The sequence below is a fragment of the Engraulis encrasicolus genome, chromosome 16 (assembly GCF_034702125.1).
Source record: "Engraulis encrasicolus isolate BLACKSEA-1 chromosome 16, IST_EnEncr_1.0, whole genome shotgun sequence".
NCBI classification, from domain to species: domain Eukaryota; kingdom Metazoa; phylum Chordata; class Actinopteri; order Clupeiformes; family Engraulidae; genus Engraulis; species Engraulis encrasicolus.
Genome location: NC_085872.1, coordinates 5,525,695 through 5,543,308, shown reverse-complemented (window position 1 = coordinate 5,543,308; position 17,614 = coordinate 5,525,695). Strand labels below are relative to the sequence as shown.

The 17,614-nt window shown below is 44.9% G+C and overlaps 1 protein-coding gene across 1 annotated transcript in view; it reads left to right on the top strand.

Moving 5' to 3' along the window:
- fbxw7 (F-box and WD repeat domain containing 7) overlaps positions 1-17,614 on the top strand; it is an 86,726-nt gene that overhangs the window by 51,071 nt on the left and 18,041 nt on the right. The window contains exons 3-5 of the mRNA XM_063218406.1: positions 14,300-14,382; positions 16,377-16,518; positions 17,474-17,608. Coding sequence (XP_063074476.1) covers positions 14,300-14,382; positions 16,377-16,518; positions 17,474-17,608 — 360 coding nt within the window. The remainder of the gene's footprint in view (positions 1-14,299; positions 14,383-16,376; positions 16,519-17,473; positions 17,609-17,614) is intronic.

The following is a 17,614-nucleotide window of genomic DNA, read 5'->3' as shown; positions in this document are numbered from 1 at the left end:
TAATTGTATAGTATTTGTCTTGATGGAAGTAAACCCTTCCGAATTTATCAAATCTTTGGTATACAAAAGCTCCTTAGAAAAAAATAATCCTGTTGTTCTCTGGGCATACGCTCCATTTTTTCTTCTCCAGCACCCCCCCTGGTTTTGTTGTTTTAAGGGGCGGAGAAGGGGAGTCTGTGCAGAGGCCTTGTTTGCTTCCTGAATGGCTAATCTCCCAGGTTCATGCCTGGAGCAGTCTACTAAGAGGGGGTCCTTGTTCTAAACCCTGCCAGGGCGCTCCTTGTGTGACTGTGACTGTGCGGCTTGTGGATCTCATTTCCATACAGCTGGCCCTCACACTGGGCTGCAGAGCACAACAACTCAAACTCCCTAGCTCAGGCAGTGGGCCAGCAACCTTAAACCTGTCCAATGGGTTCCCAGGCTGCATATCCAGAGCCAATCACGGCCTGTGTTGCAGGGTGCCTTTTGTGACATCATGTGGCGTGCCCTTTGAAAGGAGCGTGGCTGGCTGATGCACGGATGGGTGCTTCATCTGAAGCAGCTGAGCGAGGCATTCTTCTAGGCCTGATTGCTGTGGGACACCGTGGCAATCTGGGTGGCTCCTGATTAAACTGGGATGAGCTCAGGGATGAGGTCTCAGGGATGAGGTCTCCGTGATTGCTGCAATATGAAGCAGTTCTTCCCAGTAGCCTCTCTAGTTGATATCTAGGGCTGCACAGTGCACCCTGTGAGCACCGCTGGCACAAACTCACAGTTTTTTGATAAGCCAAAGGTAAAAGCCTCGAGCTGTACGAAAGTGGAATGGTTGAAGGCCGGTTTTATGGCTGTCGTGTGTTTTGGGTCATTTTAGTCCTTGCCCCCTTCTCCTCCTTTTCCACCTAACTCCTCCCGATGGCCCATTCTGCCTTTACAAGATAATGTGCCCAAGGGGGAGGAAACCTCCGAATCCTCCCTCAGAAAATTGCCTGGCGTTGTGGTCTGCACACAAGACTAGCAGTCTGCTGAGGAATGTCTATTTTTGGGAAGCCACTCCGGCCTCACGGTGCGCTTGGGCTCCCTGTATCTCATTTACTGAGGAACATGGCCAGCTGGCGCACAAGGTGCAGAGAGGAGAGGAGAGGGTGTTCATCTCTCCCCACGCTCAGTAGAGAGGCAGGAAATGCTACTGTCAGTAGGAAATTATCCCAAACACTGGCGCCTGTATTTGTAACGTGTCTGAAGACTGGAATGTTGATATACATTTGGTTAAACCATGTAGCTCATTATGAGAACGCAGCTCCAACGTGGATAGCCTATAATATTAAGGCTGTGAAGACAACAGCATTTAAATGGAGAGGTCTCTGTGAACAAAGTGTGTTTCCCTTGCTTCCCTTGTTATGCCTAAGAAAAATATCTGCTCGATTTATGAAATGACTGCTGGGTGTTGTTTTTCACAACTGAAAAGAGAACAGTTATTTTTTTCGCCTAGCTGTTTGCACACATTCTTTTGATTTTCATTATCAGTTGTTTTGGTGGCTTGCCAAGTAATCTGAAATGTAGTGCTCCTATGATTAGCACCAGCAGGGCTAATGCCTAATTAGAGTGATGTGATTTAACACAGGGTCTGAACTCAATTATCACTGTTCACAACTCTCTGCCGCCTTTTACTTTTGAGATATTCCCTAGTCAAATCTGATGCTTATCTCCAGTGGCATCGAACTGCTACCAAGCCCAAGAACACTGTCGTATAACAGTGCAGAGTAATGTCACAAGGTTTCCGTATGCTGTGGATCCACTAATGCACGGGAGAGGTGGCCTTATTTCAAAACTGTATGATCAGCATCTTGTCTTCATCCCACTGGAAATGACCTGTACCTAGAGACTCCACCAGAAGCAACAATGCATCTGTGCAGTAAAAATGTACCTCTTCCAGTGCTGACCCACCACAGGGATCTCTCGCTCGCTCGCTCGCCCCCTCCCTCCCTCTACCCGGCAGCCTCCCTCTAGAGGTCACCGCTAAAACTGGCCCTGACTTGAGCATGTTCAGCGATGAGGCGCGTCCCCACGGCTACCCCAGGCTCATAAAAAAGCAGCAGCCCACAGAAAGTTACCAAACAGAAACAAAAGAGAAACTGGTGCAATATCATCTGTGAGCTGCAGAGCAGACGGTGCCTCAGCAGTCGCCCAGGCACCCCACCATTTTAATACACAGTGACATAGAGTGTCATTAGAAAGTCTGGTGAGGCTTATTTTTAGACCAGCCTGTGAGATTTTTTTGCAAGGTAGTGCATGCCAGGTAGCATTGTGCAAGCAGAGTTATGTGTGTGGTTTTTTCATAGAACTGCACAGGAGAAGCCCTGTTTTGTGTCCAGCTTCATTTGAGGTATCCTATCAAAGTATAAAAATGTAATGTAATCAGTGTCAGTGTCTGGTTTGTTTGTCTCCTTTTATCACCCACATTTCAGGCATATTTGATAGCTAGCATTGCATACATTTCTGTTATTTCCTTACTTGCCATTAGAGCAATGAGCAATATTTTGTTTACAAAATTCAAGCCACACAGCATCCTTGACTTCATTTTATTTGTTATGTTGGACATGGCTCCAGCTACAACATGTTTTATTATGTGCATCAGGCCGTGTTTGCACTTTTGTAATAGCACGGCATATGTGAGATCATTAAAAACCCACTTCGAGCCTCAGACTTTCTGATTTTGTATTTCATCAGGCCGTGTTAAAATGTAAATCACCATTAGATATCTTGATGTTGTAATTGTGTAGCTGTCCTTTTTGCGGTAAGATCCAGCATGTTTCTTGTCATTATCCTGACATTTCAATTATAGAATACAATTGGCACATAAGTTATGGTGACATGGTATTTGTTATGCTTATCAATCAGAACAGAATTCTTGACCTTAGACTGGATTAACACAGATGAGAACAGTTGGCTTTCTCGAAAACTGACAGCTGAAAAAAAGAAATAAGAGCAAGTTATATTTTACTTTCAAAAGAGCAAAGCACAGAATGGTCCTTTCATCAAAGTGTGAGTGGCCCATTACCTCCATGGAATGATGACACTTTTTTGCTCCTGTACTAATAGTTGTGTGCGCGTACGCGCATGTGCATGTGTGCGTGCTGTTACTGTTATGTATGTGTCCAGTTGAAGTGATGTGAGGTAACACGCGTACATGTCCCTAAGGATGTCCGTTTATGAAAGCAGGTGGCACATCACACCCCACCCTGCAGCTCTTCAACTATACATGAGCTCTTAACTTTCGACTTCCACTGGCGTCTATTTATAATGGATGATGGCAAGATTGCTCCGTTGAATAATGCAGTGTTGGAGAAGGGAGGGGTACCTGTGTTGGAGAAGGGAGGGGTACCTGTGTTGGAGAAGGGAGGGGTACCTGTGTAGATCCTGCTCTTTCTTGTCCTTTGGGGTGCTATTCTTTTGCTTCACTCCTTCACCCAAACCCAAATTTGAAACTAAGGGTCGGCTTCACCTAACTCAAAAACTCAAAATCCCTGGTTTTAATGATATGATTGTGGCGGTTGCCCTTTGCATTTCAGCACTTGTTTCAAGTACCTGCTTTCTTTGCTTTTTTCTTGCCACACACGCACAGATGTCAGTTTTCCTGCTTCTGGGTGGGGGCTGACCTTACCTTGTATCCAGAGGCTCTTGTAATACCATGTGAATTTGCCCCAGACCCCCAACAGATTACTCACTTAGACACGGCTGTGCAAATCGGATATTAACCATTGTGCGTGCGCGTGTGCGCGTGTGTGCGTGTGCGTGTGCGCGTGCGCGTGCGCGTGTGTGCGTGCGTGCGTGCGTGCGTGCGCGTGCGCGTGCGTGTGCGTGTGCGTGCGTGTGCGTGCGTGCGTGCGTGCGTGTGCGTTCATGCCCCTTTGTTTTGTGTGTCTGTATGCCTGTTTGGATGTCTACTTGGTCTACTTTTTCAGTATGGTTTCCCCACCCATAGCCATGAGCTCTATCACTGTATGAACTGTCTTCATAACATTCCTCCAGCTGGTTCTCATCTCCCAGGGAGCCTGCATGTTTACCTCCCCAGATTGGGCAAGCAGGATTGAGACAGTCTGCCATAGTGTTCCCAGGCTGGTAAGCTATAGGCGGCACGCTGCTGTGTGATTGAGGAGGACACGAAGGACTGCCATTCCCTGCATTGTGTCCTTCAGATTCAGTTCTCAGCTTGGCCAAGCAGACTGTTTCATAGCCCCTTATCACTTACCTTGGCAGACGAGCTGGCCCTTTATTCACCATTCTCATAGCTTTTTCACACTCAAAGCAGTAGTATTGTAATCAAAATCTCTATCTATCTCTCTCCCTCTCTCTCTCTCTCTTTCTCTCTCTCTCACTCTCTCACTCTCTCACTCTCTCACTCTGCTGGTTTCCTCTTTGAATGACATACACATACTTGTGTGTTTCTCTCACTCTTATCTTCGTTTGTTTTTCTAAACTCCTTGTAGCCGTTGTTTCCTCCTCTGCCTTTGTCTTCTGAAGTGTATTTCCCCGTGCTGTTTGATGCAGCCAAGCTCTCTCTCTCTCTCTTTATTGAAGTGCTTGAGATTAAATCTGAACTTCTTTTCTCTAGCTGTGTGTGGTAATGGCTAAGGGCTTCTTTGCATGTAAAGAAGCAAACTAGCAAATGAATGGGTGTTGTGCCTGATGGGCATCACGGCTCCTTAATGGAATGGAGATCTGTCCTGCTGCTCTGTTCCCTGTACCTGCTACCCTGCCTGATCTATCAACATGCTCACCACTGATTATTTTTTCTTGCTTCAGGTGGGGTGCAACGGTAATGTTTTTCCATACTTTGTGGGTTTTTTTTTGTTACCAGAAAGTGAAATAGTTTCACATTGTTAACTTGACACATGCTACTAGTGGACTGTGGTATGAATTTGTGAAAATTCGTAGTTGTTTTCAGGTCTTAAACCAGCTGAACATAGTGGATGGTTGTGTGCATCAGTGTGAAACGTTCCCCTGCCCTGGGCATGCCTGAAGAGGCCCATGCCCCAGGTGCTGAGTCTGCATGCCTTGGGGCGTGTGGGCAATGTCTCCAGACGACAGTGGCTGAATGCACAACACAAAGGTTAAGTGTCCTCCACAGACCATGTCGCTCTGGGATGATGATGAGGCCTGTTAGTGACCTGTTTATGACAGGGCTCCCCTGCGCCATCTTGCTATTTTGCTGAGTGGGGAGTCATTTTGCTCCCGGCTATTTTGCCTAGCCAGCTCCACCAACCCTAAGGCCCAACAGGCAACCAACCGAAAGAGGTTTTAGTCACTTTTTTGATGCTTCATGCTTGATCCTTGATCCTTTTCGTCTGTTTGTGCTCAGTTACAAAATTTTAGCTCTATGCTGAGAGATATAATTTACAAAAGCGTGATTTTCTGCACAAGCTCAAGGCATAGACTCCATCCAGCAGAGACAGATCAATGAAATATCTGTTCTGTTCGCTTTGAAATGATGAAATATTAGGATAACAACAACTCTCACTGTTGTTGCTGTATCCATGCACAATTTATAATGTGGGACGCCAAAAAACAACTACCAGCATATTGAAGGATGACTAAAAGGGTATAAAATATATAAAAATATTCTTGGTCTAATATCCATTTATTTTGTTTTTTACAAAAATACAAATCTTGAGCTCACCCTCATCAATTGCAAGAGCAACTCAAAAGCCACCACAGGTTTTCTCTCAGAATGCTATTCTTGAATGCTGTTTTACTTTACAAACCATGCTGTCTGAATTTGGAAAAATGAAGGGTCTGTGTTTACATTGTTTTGCAATGCTTGTAAATTTGGAAAAGTATTGCAGGCGTTTAGCAAAGACAGAGTAATTTTGTGGTTAGGACGAAGCCTTTCACTTTCATCATATTCCTGGAGACCTGTGTCCATGGGGAGCAGAGATGTCCACTTATCCCCTGCATCTCTCCTAGACCCTCCATCTCACTGCTCTTCGTCTGCGCTCTCCTTTAGCTCCGCATCCATGAGAATGTATGTAGCTGTATTGTTAGCAGTGCAGCGGAGCTATAATTTAAGGTTATTTTTAACGTAGTGTGGCACTCGTCTTCTGCTGAGCGCGAGTGTGTGGGCGCCTGTACGCACTGCGGTCCCGCATTCCAAATGCATCGGAACAGCCGCTCGTCTCTGCAAAGTGCGTCACTGTACACGGAGGGAAAGGTCAGCTCATAATGAGGTTGGCCTTCGCCAAGAGGAAATGACCAGCCCTGCCCTGGTAGCACCAACCACTCCTCACTCACTCACTCGTCTCCAGATGGTAACGGCTGCATGCAGACGTCCCTACGTAGGGCAGACAGACGTGCATGGTCTGACTCAGCATGTTTGATTGGTAATGAAAGCCATTTCTATCCTCTCACTTCTGAGGTGCAAGCGAGTTGAAGGCTCACAGACGTGTTTTACACCTGACTGCTGTAGTGTTGTGTAAGGGTGGCCGTCTCTGGAGGGCCGTAGGTTATGGCTTCGGGTTAAAAGGCTACAGTATTTGAATAACCATCAGGAGTTAATCACTGGCCCAATGCTCTGGGGTCCATAGCCATGTAGGTAATTTCACACCCAATGGTGTATGGGAAATAGCCTTTGTGTCTTGTCGAGCGCAATATGAGATGGAATATTGCATCAATTCAACTAGTTTTGTAATTCAAGTAAGTAATCACGACACGGACACACTTGAAATGTTCAGCAATCTTCATTAAACCAAATAATTGCGTTTGAACACCATGCAAAGCCTTCTCTAGCACCTCACAAAGATTCTTAATTGGGTTGATCAACTTTAGCAATAGGCAGCACAGTTTCAATGAGCAGCATAGCTGCAATACCTGCTCTGGCCACCATCCTACACAGTGCACCTTTAAATCATGTAGCTTGTACTATGTGTCAAGGGTTAAGTGTATTCTCCAAAGTGCTATGGTGTCAAGTTAAACAGAAGGTGGAGAAAGTGAACTACTTTGAACCTCTCTAATATCTTGCTCATCTCCCCCTCACCTGAACTCTCCTCCGTGGATCAGTGCCATCCACATGCTCTGATGTCCCAACGCGGCTCATCTGCTCCTGTCTTACTGAATGGGGCTTGCTGGAGGTCATTGACCCTTAGTTGTCTCAGCAGGTGTATTAAGACTATGAACACTGGCACTCACGCCTTGCCCTACTACAGTTGCCCTACTTACGTACTTGCAGTTGATACTTTTTCTGTGACACTGGGCTCAGACTGATCATTTTACTGTGACACTGTATCAAAATGGTAGTCAGCGTTGAAATGTCTGTGGCGTGTTAACTCCTGTTGTACTCTTGAAAATACTTTGTTATGAATTTCTATCTTTGTATCACTCGCTGACATTTCAAGGAAGTGGGAGGATATGGAGACATATGGAGACAGTGTTGTTATTTGACCTTCTCAAACTGTGACAGTTACTGTGTGGGGACAAAGTACACAAAGTACCAATTAAATCACTGCTGCTGCAGTAAACAACACAGGACTGTTTTACATTTGTTATATTGTATTGCTTGATCAAGTAGTATTGCTGTTTTTCTATATGCCACAACATGTGTGTTTGTCTCTGAAGTTGATGCATTGTCCCCTTATTGTTTAACCCCTATAGCATTGAGGGGCTTTTACCGGTAACCCAAGAGTTAAAGAGAGTTCGTTTTCATTTAGCACGATTTAAGACATTCTAGTCCCTTATCCACACATTTCCTTCGTTTGCCTTAAGGGCCTTTTTTTGTCCCACTGTCAATATCCCCCCCAAAAAATCTTTTGCCATCCCTTCCACAGTTTCCTGGTCTAGGCAATCCTGCTGCCAAGTCATTGTAGGAGTGAGGGATGACTTTTGAGTGTTAATCAGGGCCGTGTGAGCAGATGGCAGCTATGTGCCTTTGAGCCCTGGCAGCCTGCAGCCACATTCATTAAGGTGGATGGCATCTGCCAGATTGGAATGTAGGGTTCTATGCTTCATGCACTTGTTGTCCATTCACTTACCAAATGGCTGCAGCGTTCCTCCACTTTTTGTCTTGGCGAAGAGACAATGACAAGGCGAGTTTTATAAATGCCCCAGTGCCTCAGAGGAATTTCCTTCTTAGAGTTCAATGTCCCATGTTGGGGCCTCTATTCACATCAGGATCACTTGCTTGTGGCACATTGACCCGAGCCTTTCACCACACTCACATCTGTCATCTTTCTGAAGCCTATGACCCGTCCTTTTTATTTCAGCTGTAGTGATGTAAAACTATTGAGCAATTTTCACCAAATCATTTTCATAGTAAATGAAAGGAAGTGATAATTTTTTCTGAAGTCATCAATTCCCTCCAGAGAGACCTCTCATCACCAATTGAGCAGCTCTCTGTCATATACTGTGCGTTTGGAAGACTTTTCTTGACTCAAGCTGCCAAAGTGAGCCTTGTGTTTGTTGTGAACACGAGGTATTATACAAGGGAACACTGCCCATTTTACCTCTCAAAGGCAATTTTATTAGTGCCACGCGACAACACAACAGCGCACAGTTGCAGGCTATCCATCATCTTCCAGGCCAGCCCTGTCAAACATGACGGGCTCCTCTGTCATTTCAGCAGTACTTCAGGATTTGAGCAGCAGGTGAAGGTGAAGGAAGAGAGCTCCTTTCTGCATGAGACACGTGGTTGTGGTTAAAGCAGACCCACATTTGTCCCTGAACGTTTTTTTTGGCAGTTGGCATGGCATTGGTTAATTTACAACCAAAGAGCAGAAGGCCTCCCACAAAAGAGGTGTCTGAGGCCGCTTTTCAAAGAGCAGTGCCAGTCACTCTCCTCAGTCCTCAACATGCCTCGCATTCCTATCTGCTGTGTAAAGTTTAAGGATCTTTTGTAGCAGGAGGAGGCTGTGTGTGTGTGTGCGTGTGTGCGTGTGTGTGTGTGTGTGTGTGTGTGTGTGTGTGCGTGTGTGCGTGTGTGCGTGCGTGCGTGCGTGCGTGCGTGCGTGCGTGCGTGCGTGCGTGCGTGCGTGCGTGCGTGCGTGCGTGCGTGCGTGCGTGCGTGCGTGCGTGCGTGCGTGCGTGTGTGTGTGTGTGTGTTGGGGGTGTTATCCATCCATACACACAAATCTATGAGACCTGTAAAGGCTCTAACAACCTCAGAAGTCATTATAAGCAGATGTTGTCATGGAGACAGAGCGAAGAGGCCCAAGAGTGGCTTGTGTAGCCTGTAGCTCTGTCACTTCCTATAGGCTACCTACTGCAAATGCAATCTGAGTTGACCATATATAACATACTCTACTTTGCACTAAAGGAGTGTTTGGATACAACTCCTCATAATGTATCATCTAGCCTACTCTACCAAAAAGAAAATTAAATTAAATTATTTCAAGAACGTAGCCCAGGCCTATATTTTCCCCTGTGTCACTTAACTTTGAAGACAGCAAAGCATTTTTAGCAGCTCCTGTGAATGAATGAATGAATGAATGAATGAATGAATGAATGAATGAATGAATGATTTATTTATTTCTCTCTTCACACCGTAATTTTGACGTTCAGTTACTCTCATGAAAAGTATAACACTATGGAGAGAAGGGTCCCCAAGTGAAGCTAAATAAAAGCTTATAAGCTGGGGCCCAGTGGTACATAGGCAAAATTGGTATTGTAGTAAAGATAAAGGAAAGATAATCAAGCATACAATATGCAAATCAATTATAACAGCCACTCCCAAACATAATCCATGTTTTCAAATACATTTTGGAGTAATAACAGGCAAAAATCATCCAGCACACTTTTGCAATATGACATATAGAACACACACACACCCACACAGGCACTGGGGTAAAACACAGACACACATAGACATACACAGACACACACCCCCAGACACACAACACACGCACACGCACACAGCTAACCATGGAAGATGAGATTTTAACTATAGGTTTGTACTAGATTACTAAGTAGATGTTTTTTGAAGTTGGAGATAGAGGCCATCATCTTCAGAGCTTCATCAAGTTTGTTCCAGATCTGAGGCCCTTTGCAGGCAATACTCATATTCGTCCGAGCATACTTGCGGTATTTTCCATGTATAAGTGTTTTATTTCGTGTGTGATGAAGATGGGGGATAGAAATGGGAATGAAATTGCTAGTTGAAGGATTCTTTTGTTTGCAACTTGAAACATTACAATGTACATTTCTCAAAATATATATTTAGGGCTTGATTATCAGATCAGAATTTAACATTTTAGTTCATCCAATAAATTTGGCAGATGGGGAGGTTTAGCTGACTTCACAAACGCCTCACAGGCACATTTTGTACACACAATGCCACTCCTTTCTAACTTGCACAAGGCTGCTGCTCCAGCCAGTTGGGACATATTTTTTGCCAGATCATAGACATGTTTGCCAGTGAAACATTGGTGTGGATTCTGAATGCTATTTGTGTTGACGGTGATTACATTTATGTTCAAGTGTAGGATTACTTCTCCTTGCAGTCTCCTTACAGAATGTTGAATATGGTAACCTGTTACAGTGTGATCAAAGGTTTTTCTTTTTTCTTTTTTTCTTTTTTTTTTTCTGTTGTCAAGCCCAAAAGCAAGTGTTCTGTCTGAAATGGGCTACTTTACTTAGGCTACTTACTTTACTTCAGTACTTCACTCATCTTAAATAGATACAGTGAGCACACTCAGCACAGTGAGACGGCTATAGGCCTACGTTTGTTCCCCCTCCAGATATTGTCTAGGGATCATGAAGATTTGCTCTTGTGTAGGCTACGAGTGTATCCAAGTGTTTCATGAGTAGCCTACAAGAGAAGAATTCCACCTGCTCAGTGGTGAAGAATGGACGTGTTGGGGGGTCGTCCAGACAAAGTGAAAGGCAACAAGTGATTTGCATGACGCACGTACACACCAACTCATTGTCAGCAATACGGCAGTAAGCATAGGCTACTGCCGACCGCTGTCCTTCCCCGGTGAGACGGACAAGTTGCGCACACCGTTAAATCTCGGACTGCACCATTTCACTCTCCTCCGCCGGGGAAGATGTAATCCGATCCCTGCGCGTGAGCCAGTGCAGGAGAATCACCAGAGAGGGCAGGGTCCTATGCTCATCTCCCCTCTCCGCCCTCCCCTTAACCATCGCCGTCTCTCCGTCTCCCAGTCTCTGCATGCGCAGCTTCCTCATTTTCGCTGGCATCTTTCCGACGTATGCTACCGTATTGTTTTGAGAACAGACAGTCTAGGCTACTGCGCTGCAGAAAGGGAGGATTTGATTTGTTACCGTTACACATGGTGAAGAATACGTGGTGGAGTTATCTACACAGGATTCTCCTCTTTGCACGTCCGTCCTGTGACGTGGTCGAGCATGTCCACATCAGAGACCGTGTCGGATCTACCTGAAAGTACGCTCCGTGCGCGTTGTCAAAGACTACCTACTAGGCAGACTTATTGGAGCATCTGCGATTTACAGTAAAGGAAATCAACGCAAGGGATTACAACGATGGGGTTCTACGGAACGTTAAAGATGATCTTCTACAAAGTGAGTAGTATTTCAGGTTAGACTTTAGACACGCCGTGGTTCAATTTATCGTGATTGGCAGGATGTGAAAATGGGTTCGCGCACCGGCAGACCTGCATCACCGCAACATCTGCAAATTCCAATGGCACTGCAGGAATATTAATGCGGTCGGACTCGACTACTCTGCCTGTTTGCAATTCATTTGGATTAGAATATGGCATCGTATAGGCTATTGCAATTTGGTCGTTGACCCCTGCTCCTTCAGTTTGTTGAAAATGATGTTCACTAGTTGTGCGTGGTTCTTTTTTAAACGATATTTGATGTTCCAAATGTGTGCCACTTGAAACGATGTGGCCATCGCAGACATGCACCTGCATCTTACATGGTTTCAAGGAAGCCTAGCTCATCCTTGCCCACTCACAGATGGAGCCAGCTTGGCACATCAATTCAGTTATATGCGTGGTGTTTTAAGCGTCAACCAGTGTGCCGAAGAAAACTAATAAAACTAACTAACCTTCGGGTTCTTAATCATGATCCCAGTATACGTAAAAGCTACTTAATTAATGGTCTTGTGCTGAAGTCGCCTCGCTTCATTAGACGCTTAATTACAAGCGTGATGCGCTAACAAAAAAATCCCCCAATCATTTGAGAAATTTGCCATTTCTCATGTTTGCTGGAGCGGTGTGTCATTTTGCTACGACTTCCCAAAGCTGCCTGTTGAAGATGCCACCCTTCTTCCGAGTTGTTATAATGGGTTACTGTGTCAAACCATTTCCAGCATGGTGGATAGGGAACCCCGGTATGCAAGAGTACCCCGGGAAAGAGAATCTGAATCGGTTGCTCGGCTGCGTGATGCGCGCAACGGGAAGAACGGACGCAGCGGAGCACGACAGTCTCAGCAGTGCAACGAGCACAGGTGCTTCGACACCGGTTAAACTACTGACAAACACCGAAGAATCTTTTAAAGAAGAGAATATTTTTCTCTTTTAGGATGATATATTACACGTTATCAACTGCATTTGATGGATGGAATAAACAACTCATGGCTGGATATGTTTTGGTTTTTGCCATCCATCACCTACTGTTCATCCCTGTTGACAGTATACTCCGCTACCAACAGATACATCTCCATCAATCATTACCAAACAGTAATACTGGGAACATGGTCATACCGGGTAATCTGGATTATTTAACTTTTCGCTGCATTCATTTGTTAGTGCTTTGCTGAGATTATGTCGACAAAAACATATATTCAGTGGTGTGCGTTTCACATGCACTTTTTCAGGCTTTGTGCAAACTTTTCAAGTCATGGATAGGTTTTGTAGTCGCTCACATAAGTAGGTGACCACAGCAATAGGCAAACAGAACTTTAAAAAAGGCAAATAGAACTTCTAAAAAGTCTGTCTGAACCCAGAGGTGTAAGAACCAGCAAGGAAATGCTATTGTGAGAGTAATAGGCCTATATTAATTTATTTCCAAGATTATTTGGAATCTCTTTAATCCATACATTTTACTGTCAAGGTTATTCCATATTTGCATTGTTTAACTTTTTTATATATATATATAAATCTCCTAAATCATTAATTTCATAATTGGCTGTCTGGATGGTAGATGTGGACGTTGGTCTGTCTTCCTCTCTCCCTGCTGCCTTAAATGTAGTGAGGTTCACATTGCGCAATGACAGTGACAGTCACTGAGGCTGAGGCTGATGACTTGGGAGGGTTCTAACATCTAAGCATCATATCTGACCCTGTTGTATCCTTTTCTTGGTCCCTTCTCGCTAGGCAGCATCATTTGTGAACTCTGTCTTTGTTTACATTCTAAAATACTGGCATGATACCTTAGCATGAGTGTAAGTTCTCAAGGCTAAGAAGGCAGCAGTACAGAAACATGATGATGAATCCATCTGTGCTTGTATCGTCTCAGTCCCACTCTGAAAGCCTGTTTATTTCAGTGCACACTCCCATTGAAACACCCACTGAAAATAGATTTATTCAAATGTCCAGCTTTTTTTTCCTATGACTGTGGACAATGAGGCCTTTTCTTACATACTGGATGTCTCCGTAACCAGGATGCTATGCATGGAGACGAGGGAGATTGTTTGTGTGTTTGTAAGTGAGGAAAAAAGGAACAGGAGGGGGACAGTAAAGAATGGGGTTGCTCTATTTTCTCCCTCGGCTAACGTATAAATCAAGCTGCACTCATGGCAGTGGAAGATGCAGCCAGGACTGTCAGTGTTCCTTGCTATCACTCTGCCATTGTGCGTGTACGCGTCGTGCTTGTGTGCGTGCACGGGGGTGTGCACGGGTGTGTGTGTGTGTGTGTGTGTGTGTGTGTGTGTGCGCGCGTGCGCGTGCGTGTGTGTGTGTGCGCATTGTCTATGTAATGGACGGACAGACAGACAATCCCAAACCCCACCCTGATCGCAGAGCAGAGTATGGGGCTGCTCAGAGACTTATTTGTTCACACACTACCAAGCCAACCCACCCCACCCTTCTTGGCCAATGTCAGTCTCACACACGGTTATGGTACATGTGGCCCAGCCCACACAGAGAAGTGACCTTTTATCTCCCCATGAGGACTTCAAGGCTCCAGCCTCTACTGTAATCGTATTGATTCATGTTGCATGCCCTGTAAAGACAGCAGCCACGCAGCCAGACGCCTTCTCTAGAACACATCAAAACAAAACTCTCAGCCACATGAGTCCAAGACTACATTCTATATCACAATCAGTAATGATTCATTATTTCTGTCCGTCAAAAGCTTGTGAATTCACCAAGAACGACATGTTGTCTTTCTGTCCTTTCATTTTCAGATGAAGAGGAAGTTGGACCATGGTCCCGAGGTCCGGTCGTTCCCTTCAGGAAAGAAGCCTTGCAAAGGGCCAGAGTACCTGAGGTAAGACAAATGTGTTAATAACGTCAAGGACAGAGTGGGGGGTGTTATCTAGCCACGCAAATTCTACTTCTTGTTAAATGTTGATATGTCCATGGTTGTAGATCAGAATGCACGCCAGCTCCAAGTAGGATTGATGAGTGGTTAGTGCTTATGAGATGGGTCTCCTTGTATTAGCAAGTGCACATGGTTGCAGCTGCTCCTCTTCATGCTATAATGTGAGCAGCCTCATCCAGCACTTGTGTCGTCCAGTGCTCTCAAGCCACTGAGACGCACTCTTTCAGCATCATGCTTACTCCACCTGAAAGACCAGAGCAATGGTCTGTGAAGTTGTGCACAAGTGCGCCTAGCCTGAAAAGTAAAAAAAAAAGAGGCATTGAAAAATAATTCATAGGCAATCAGCCACCAAAATACATGGATGTGTCGAACCTGCCGAGCCTCTTAACAAAATGGAGGACAAGAGGTCAGGGACATTAATGAACATAAACAGAGCCTCATAGTCCATACACAATGCTGAAATGACTTCAGACAACTAGCCATAATGAACAAGACGTTTACACATAAACTTCAAACACTGGAATGTTTTTAGAATTACAGGGATTTGTGCAGAAATGTAGTCAGCCATACCACTTTGAACACAAAGCTGCTGCAGAGCATGGTGAAGTCACGAATACTTTCTCTGCAGATTTACTGCATTTTTCAAAATCTCAACCATAATCCCCATTTTACAACTGTCACCAGTGGTTAATTTATCAGATAGCCATTATCAGTTCTAGGTTGACTTGACATTTGATGCCAAATATGTAATATTTAAGTGAGATCATAGTACCCTATCTATGGAAAATCAAAGCATTTTTTTCTGTAATCCACCTCTGTTTTTGCATTGCAAGTTTCTGAATGTACAAATAAGCTGTTGTGTCCATGTTACACATGCCCCTACATGCAAAAGGTCATGAAAGCTTAACCAGTAAGAACAAAAATCAAACCGTAATTTAGCGTTTATGCAGTGGTACCACTAAAGATGCCAAAGTAAAGAGGCATGCTCAGCATAGTGTCCGTGTCCAAGGCAGTTGACCACAATTAAACATGACCTAGTAAATCTCAGGTCTGACTGTAAAAGTCTGATTGATGGAACACAAGGTTTGTGTTGAGCATGTAGCAGACCTGGACTGCCTTGGTCTCTGGATAACGCACAGTGTTGTCTGGCCTCGGTGTTGTGTGGAGGGAGGCGAGGGTGCTCTGGTGGCCAGTCGTGTCGTGAGCTCTTGGCTCCGATTCAGGCTGCTCAGCTCATTAGTCTCGGATGCGGACTGTTTCCCACCACCCAGCCTTTTGTAGTGGCAGCGCAGTTGTGATTAAATGTGGGATCAAATGTCCACAAAGGCGGCCGCGGTTCCACCAGCTCATCCCGTGTTTTTGCTAATGATTCCCACACTCACATGCACACGTCTTTCAATGCTCAGCTTCCATACAAACTTCATAAACCCTTCCAGTAGGGTGTTTTCTGTGGTACAGTAAAATTGTATGGATTCGCATAGCATCTTATCTGTTTTCAGAACTTTACTTTAGTAAGGAATAAATTATCTCCTTAAAGGTACTATATATGATGTTTGTGCTATTTTCACGTGTAATGCATGCATAAATCAGCTATACATACAGAAAAAATATTTGGGAACCACTGCTTCCGTTAACAGCTTTTGTGAGGCTTTGATGAAGTAACATAACCGCCAGACCTTTATACAGTTTTCTGATGTTAGATGATGTACCTCACCCCTCATATCATCCATTTTACCATTTTACTACATGGACACCTTAAAATAGCCCACATCACATAGTGCCTATAAATGTTGTGAGAAAACCACCATTTGACGGATTCTTGCAGATTGTGAGGGAGCTTGCTGCCTCATTTGTGTTATTCTCATGCTTTGACATCATAAGGAAGCATATCACCATGGTGTAGCAGTGGGACTAACCTGTTGCTCTCTTGTCTTGTCTAGTCCCTCAAGTATAGTCCCGTACCCTACCACTCCCACAACGTTTGGAGACCTCCGAGCGGCCAATGGCCAGGGCCAACAGCGTCGGCGCAGCGCCTCCATACAGCCTCCCAGCGGCCTGCAGGAATGGCTGCGCACCTTTCAGGTGAGCGGTCAAATGGTTTGCCCTGTATTCTAGGAGGAAACTGTTGGCATATGTATAAATACATCTCAGTCCTCCCCACTGAGTATGGTGATTATTCTGAACCTACTTTAACCCCTCTTATGTACTGTACCCTGCCTTGCATGACTTTTGAGTTCTAAACCTCCTGTATGTCATGGTAAAGTAATGCTGTGTTCACAGCTGGAGTGGACCATAGATTGTCTTTCACATTTTTTACAAGTGACGATGATGTCAACATAGAGTAACGGCCTTGCTGGCATCCCAGGCATGTTCCAGCCCTGACTTGCACTGTAGCTCTCTTTCGGTTTGATGTTCAGTCATTTCTGAGACTTTCAAGAGGGCTATAATTGAAGTTGAAAATAGATAGAAATCATGTTATCTCTACGAGGGGAACATCCAAGTAGTTTGAGTGACAGCCTCCTCCTCTGTGTTGGCCATTTTAGTGAGCTCTGCGTAGCTCCATAGCCTTCGGCTCAGCTTGTGGAGTAATCCTCCCCAGGATCAGCGCTCTCTGAAACCCTTTGAACTTGGTAGTCATTCCACAGTAGTGGCATGCGTCAGGGGCTGCAAAGAACGCAGAGCACTAAATTACAGGTGATTTCTGTGGGTAGAGTTTTCCTTTACGTCATAAACAGGCCCTGTAATCATGATTTCTCATTAGGAAGCATTTCCACAGAAAAATCATGTGAGTGCTTCCACAGAGCCGCTCTGCCCTGCACTAGGGGTTATTTTGAAAGCATTGCGTACATGGTCTGTTTGTTCTTAACACAAGAGAAAATCAAATGTTAGAGGCTTCCACTGATGTTTTCCATAACCATCTACTCTCGTCTAATCTCAATTATAACCTTACAACCATGCACAGCTTATTTTGACATAGATGTGTACCATCTAGCTATGTATAGTTGCTTGACTGTGTGTGTGTGTGTGTGTGTTGCAGAGCTGGTCAGGTCCAGAGAAGCTGCTGGCATTGGATGAGCTGATAGACAGCTGTGAGCCCACACAGGTGAAGCACATGATGCAGGTGATCGAGCCGCAGTTTCAGCGTGACTTCATCTCACTCCTGCCCAAAGAGGTGAGC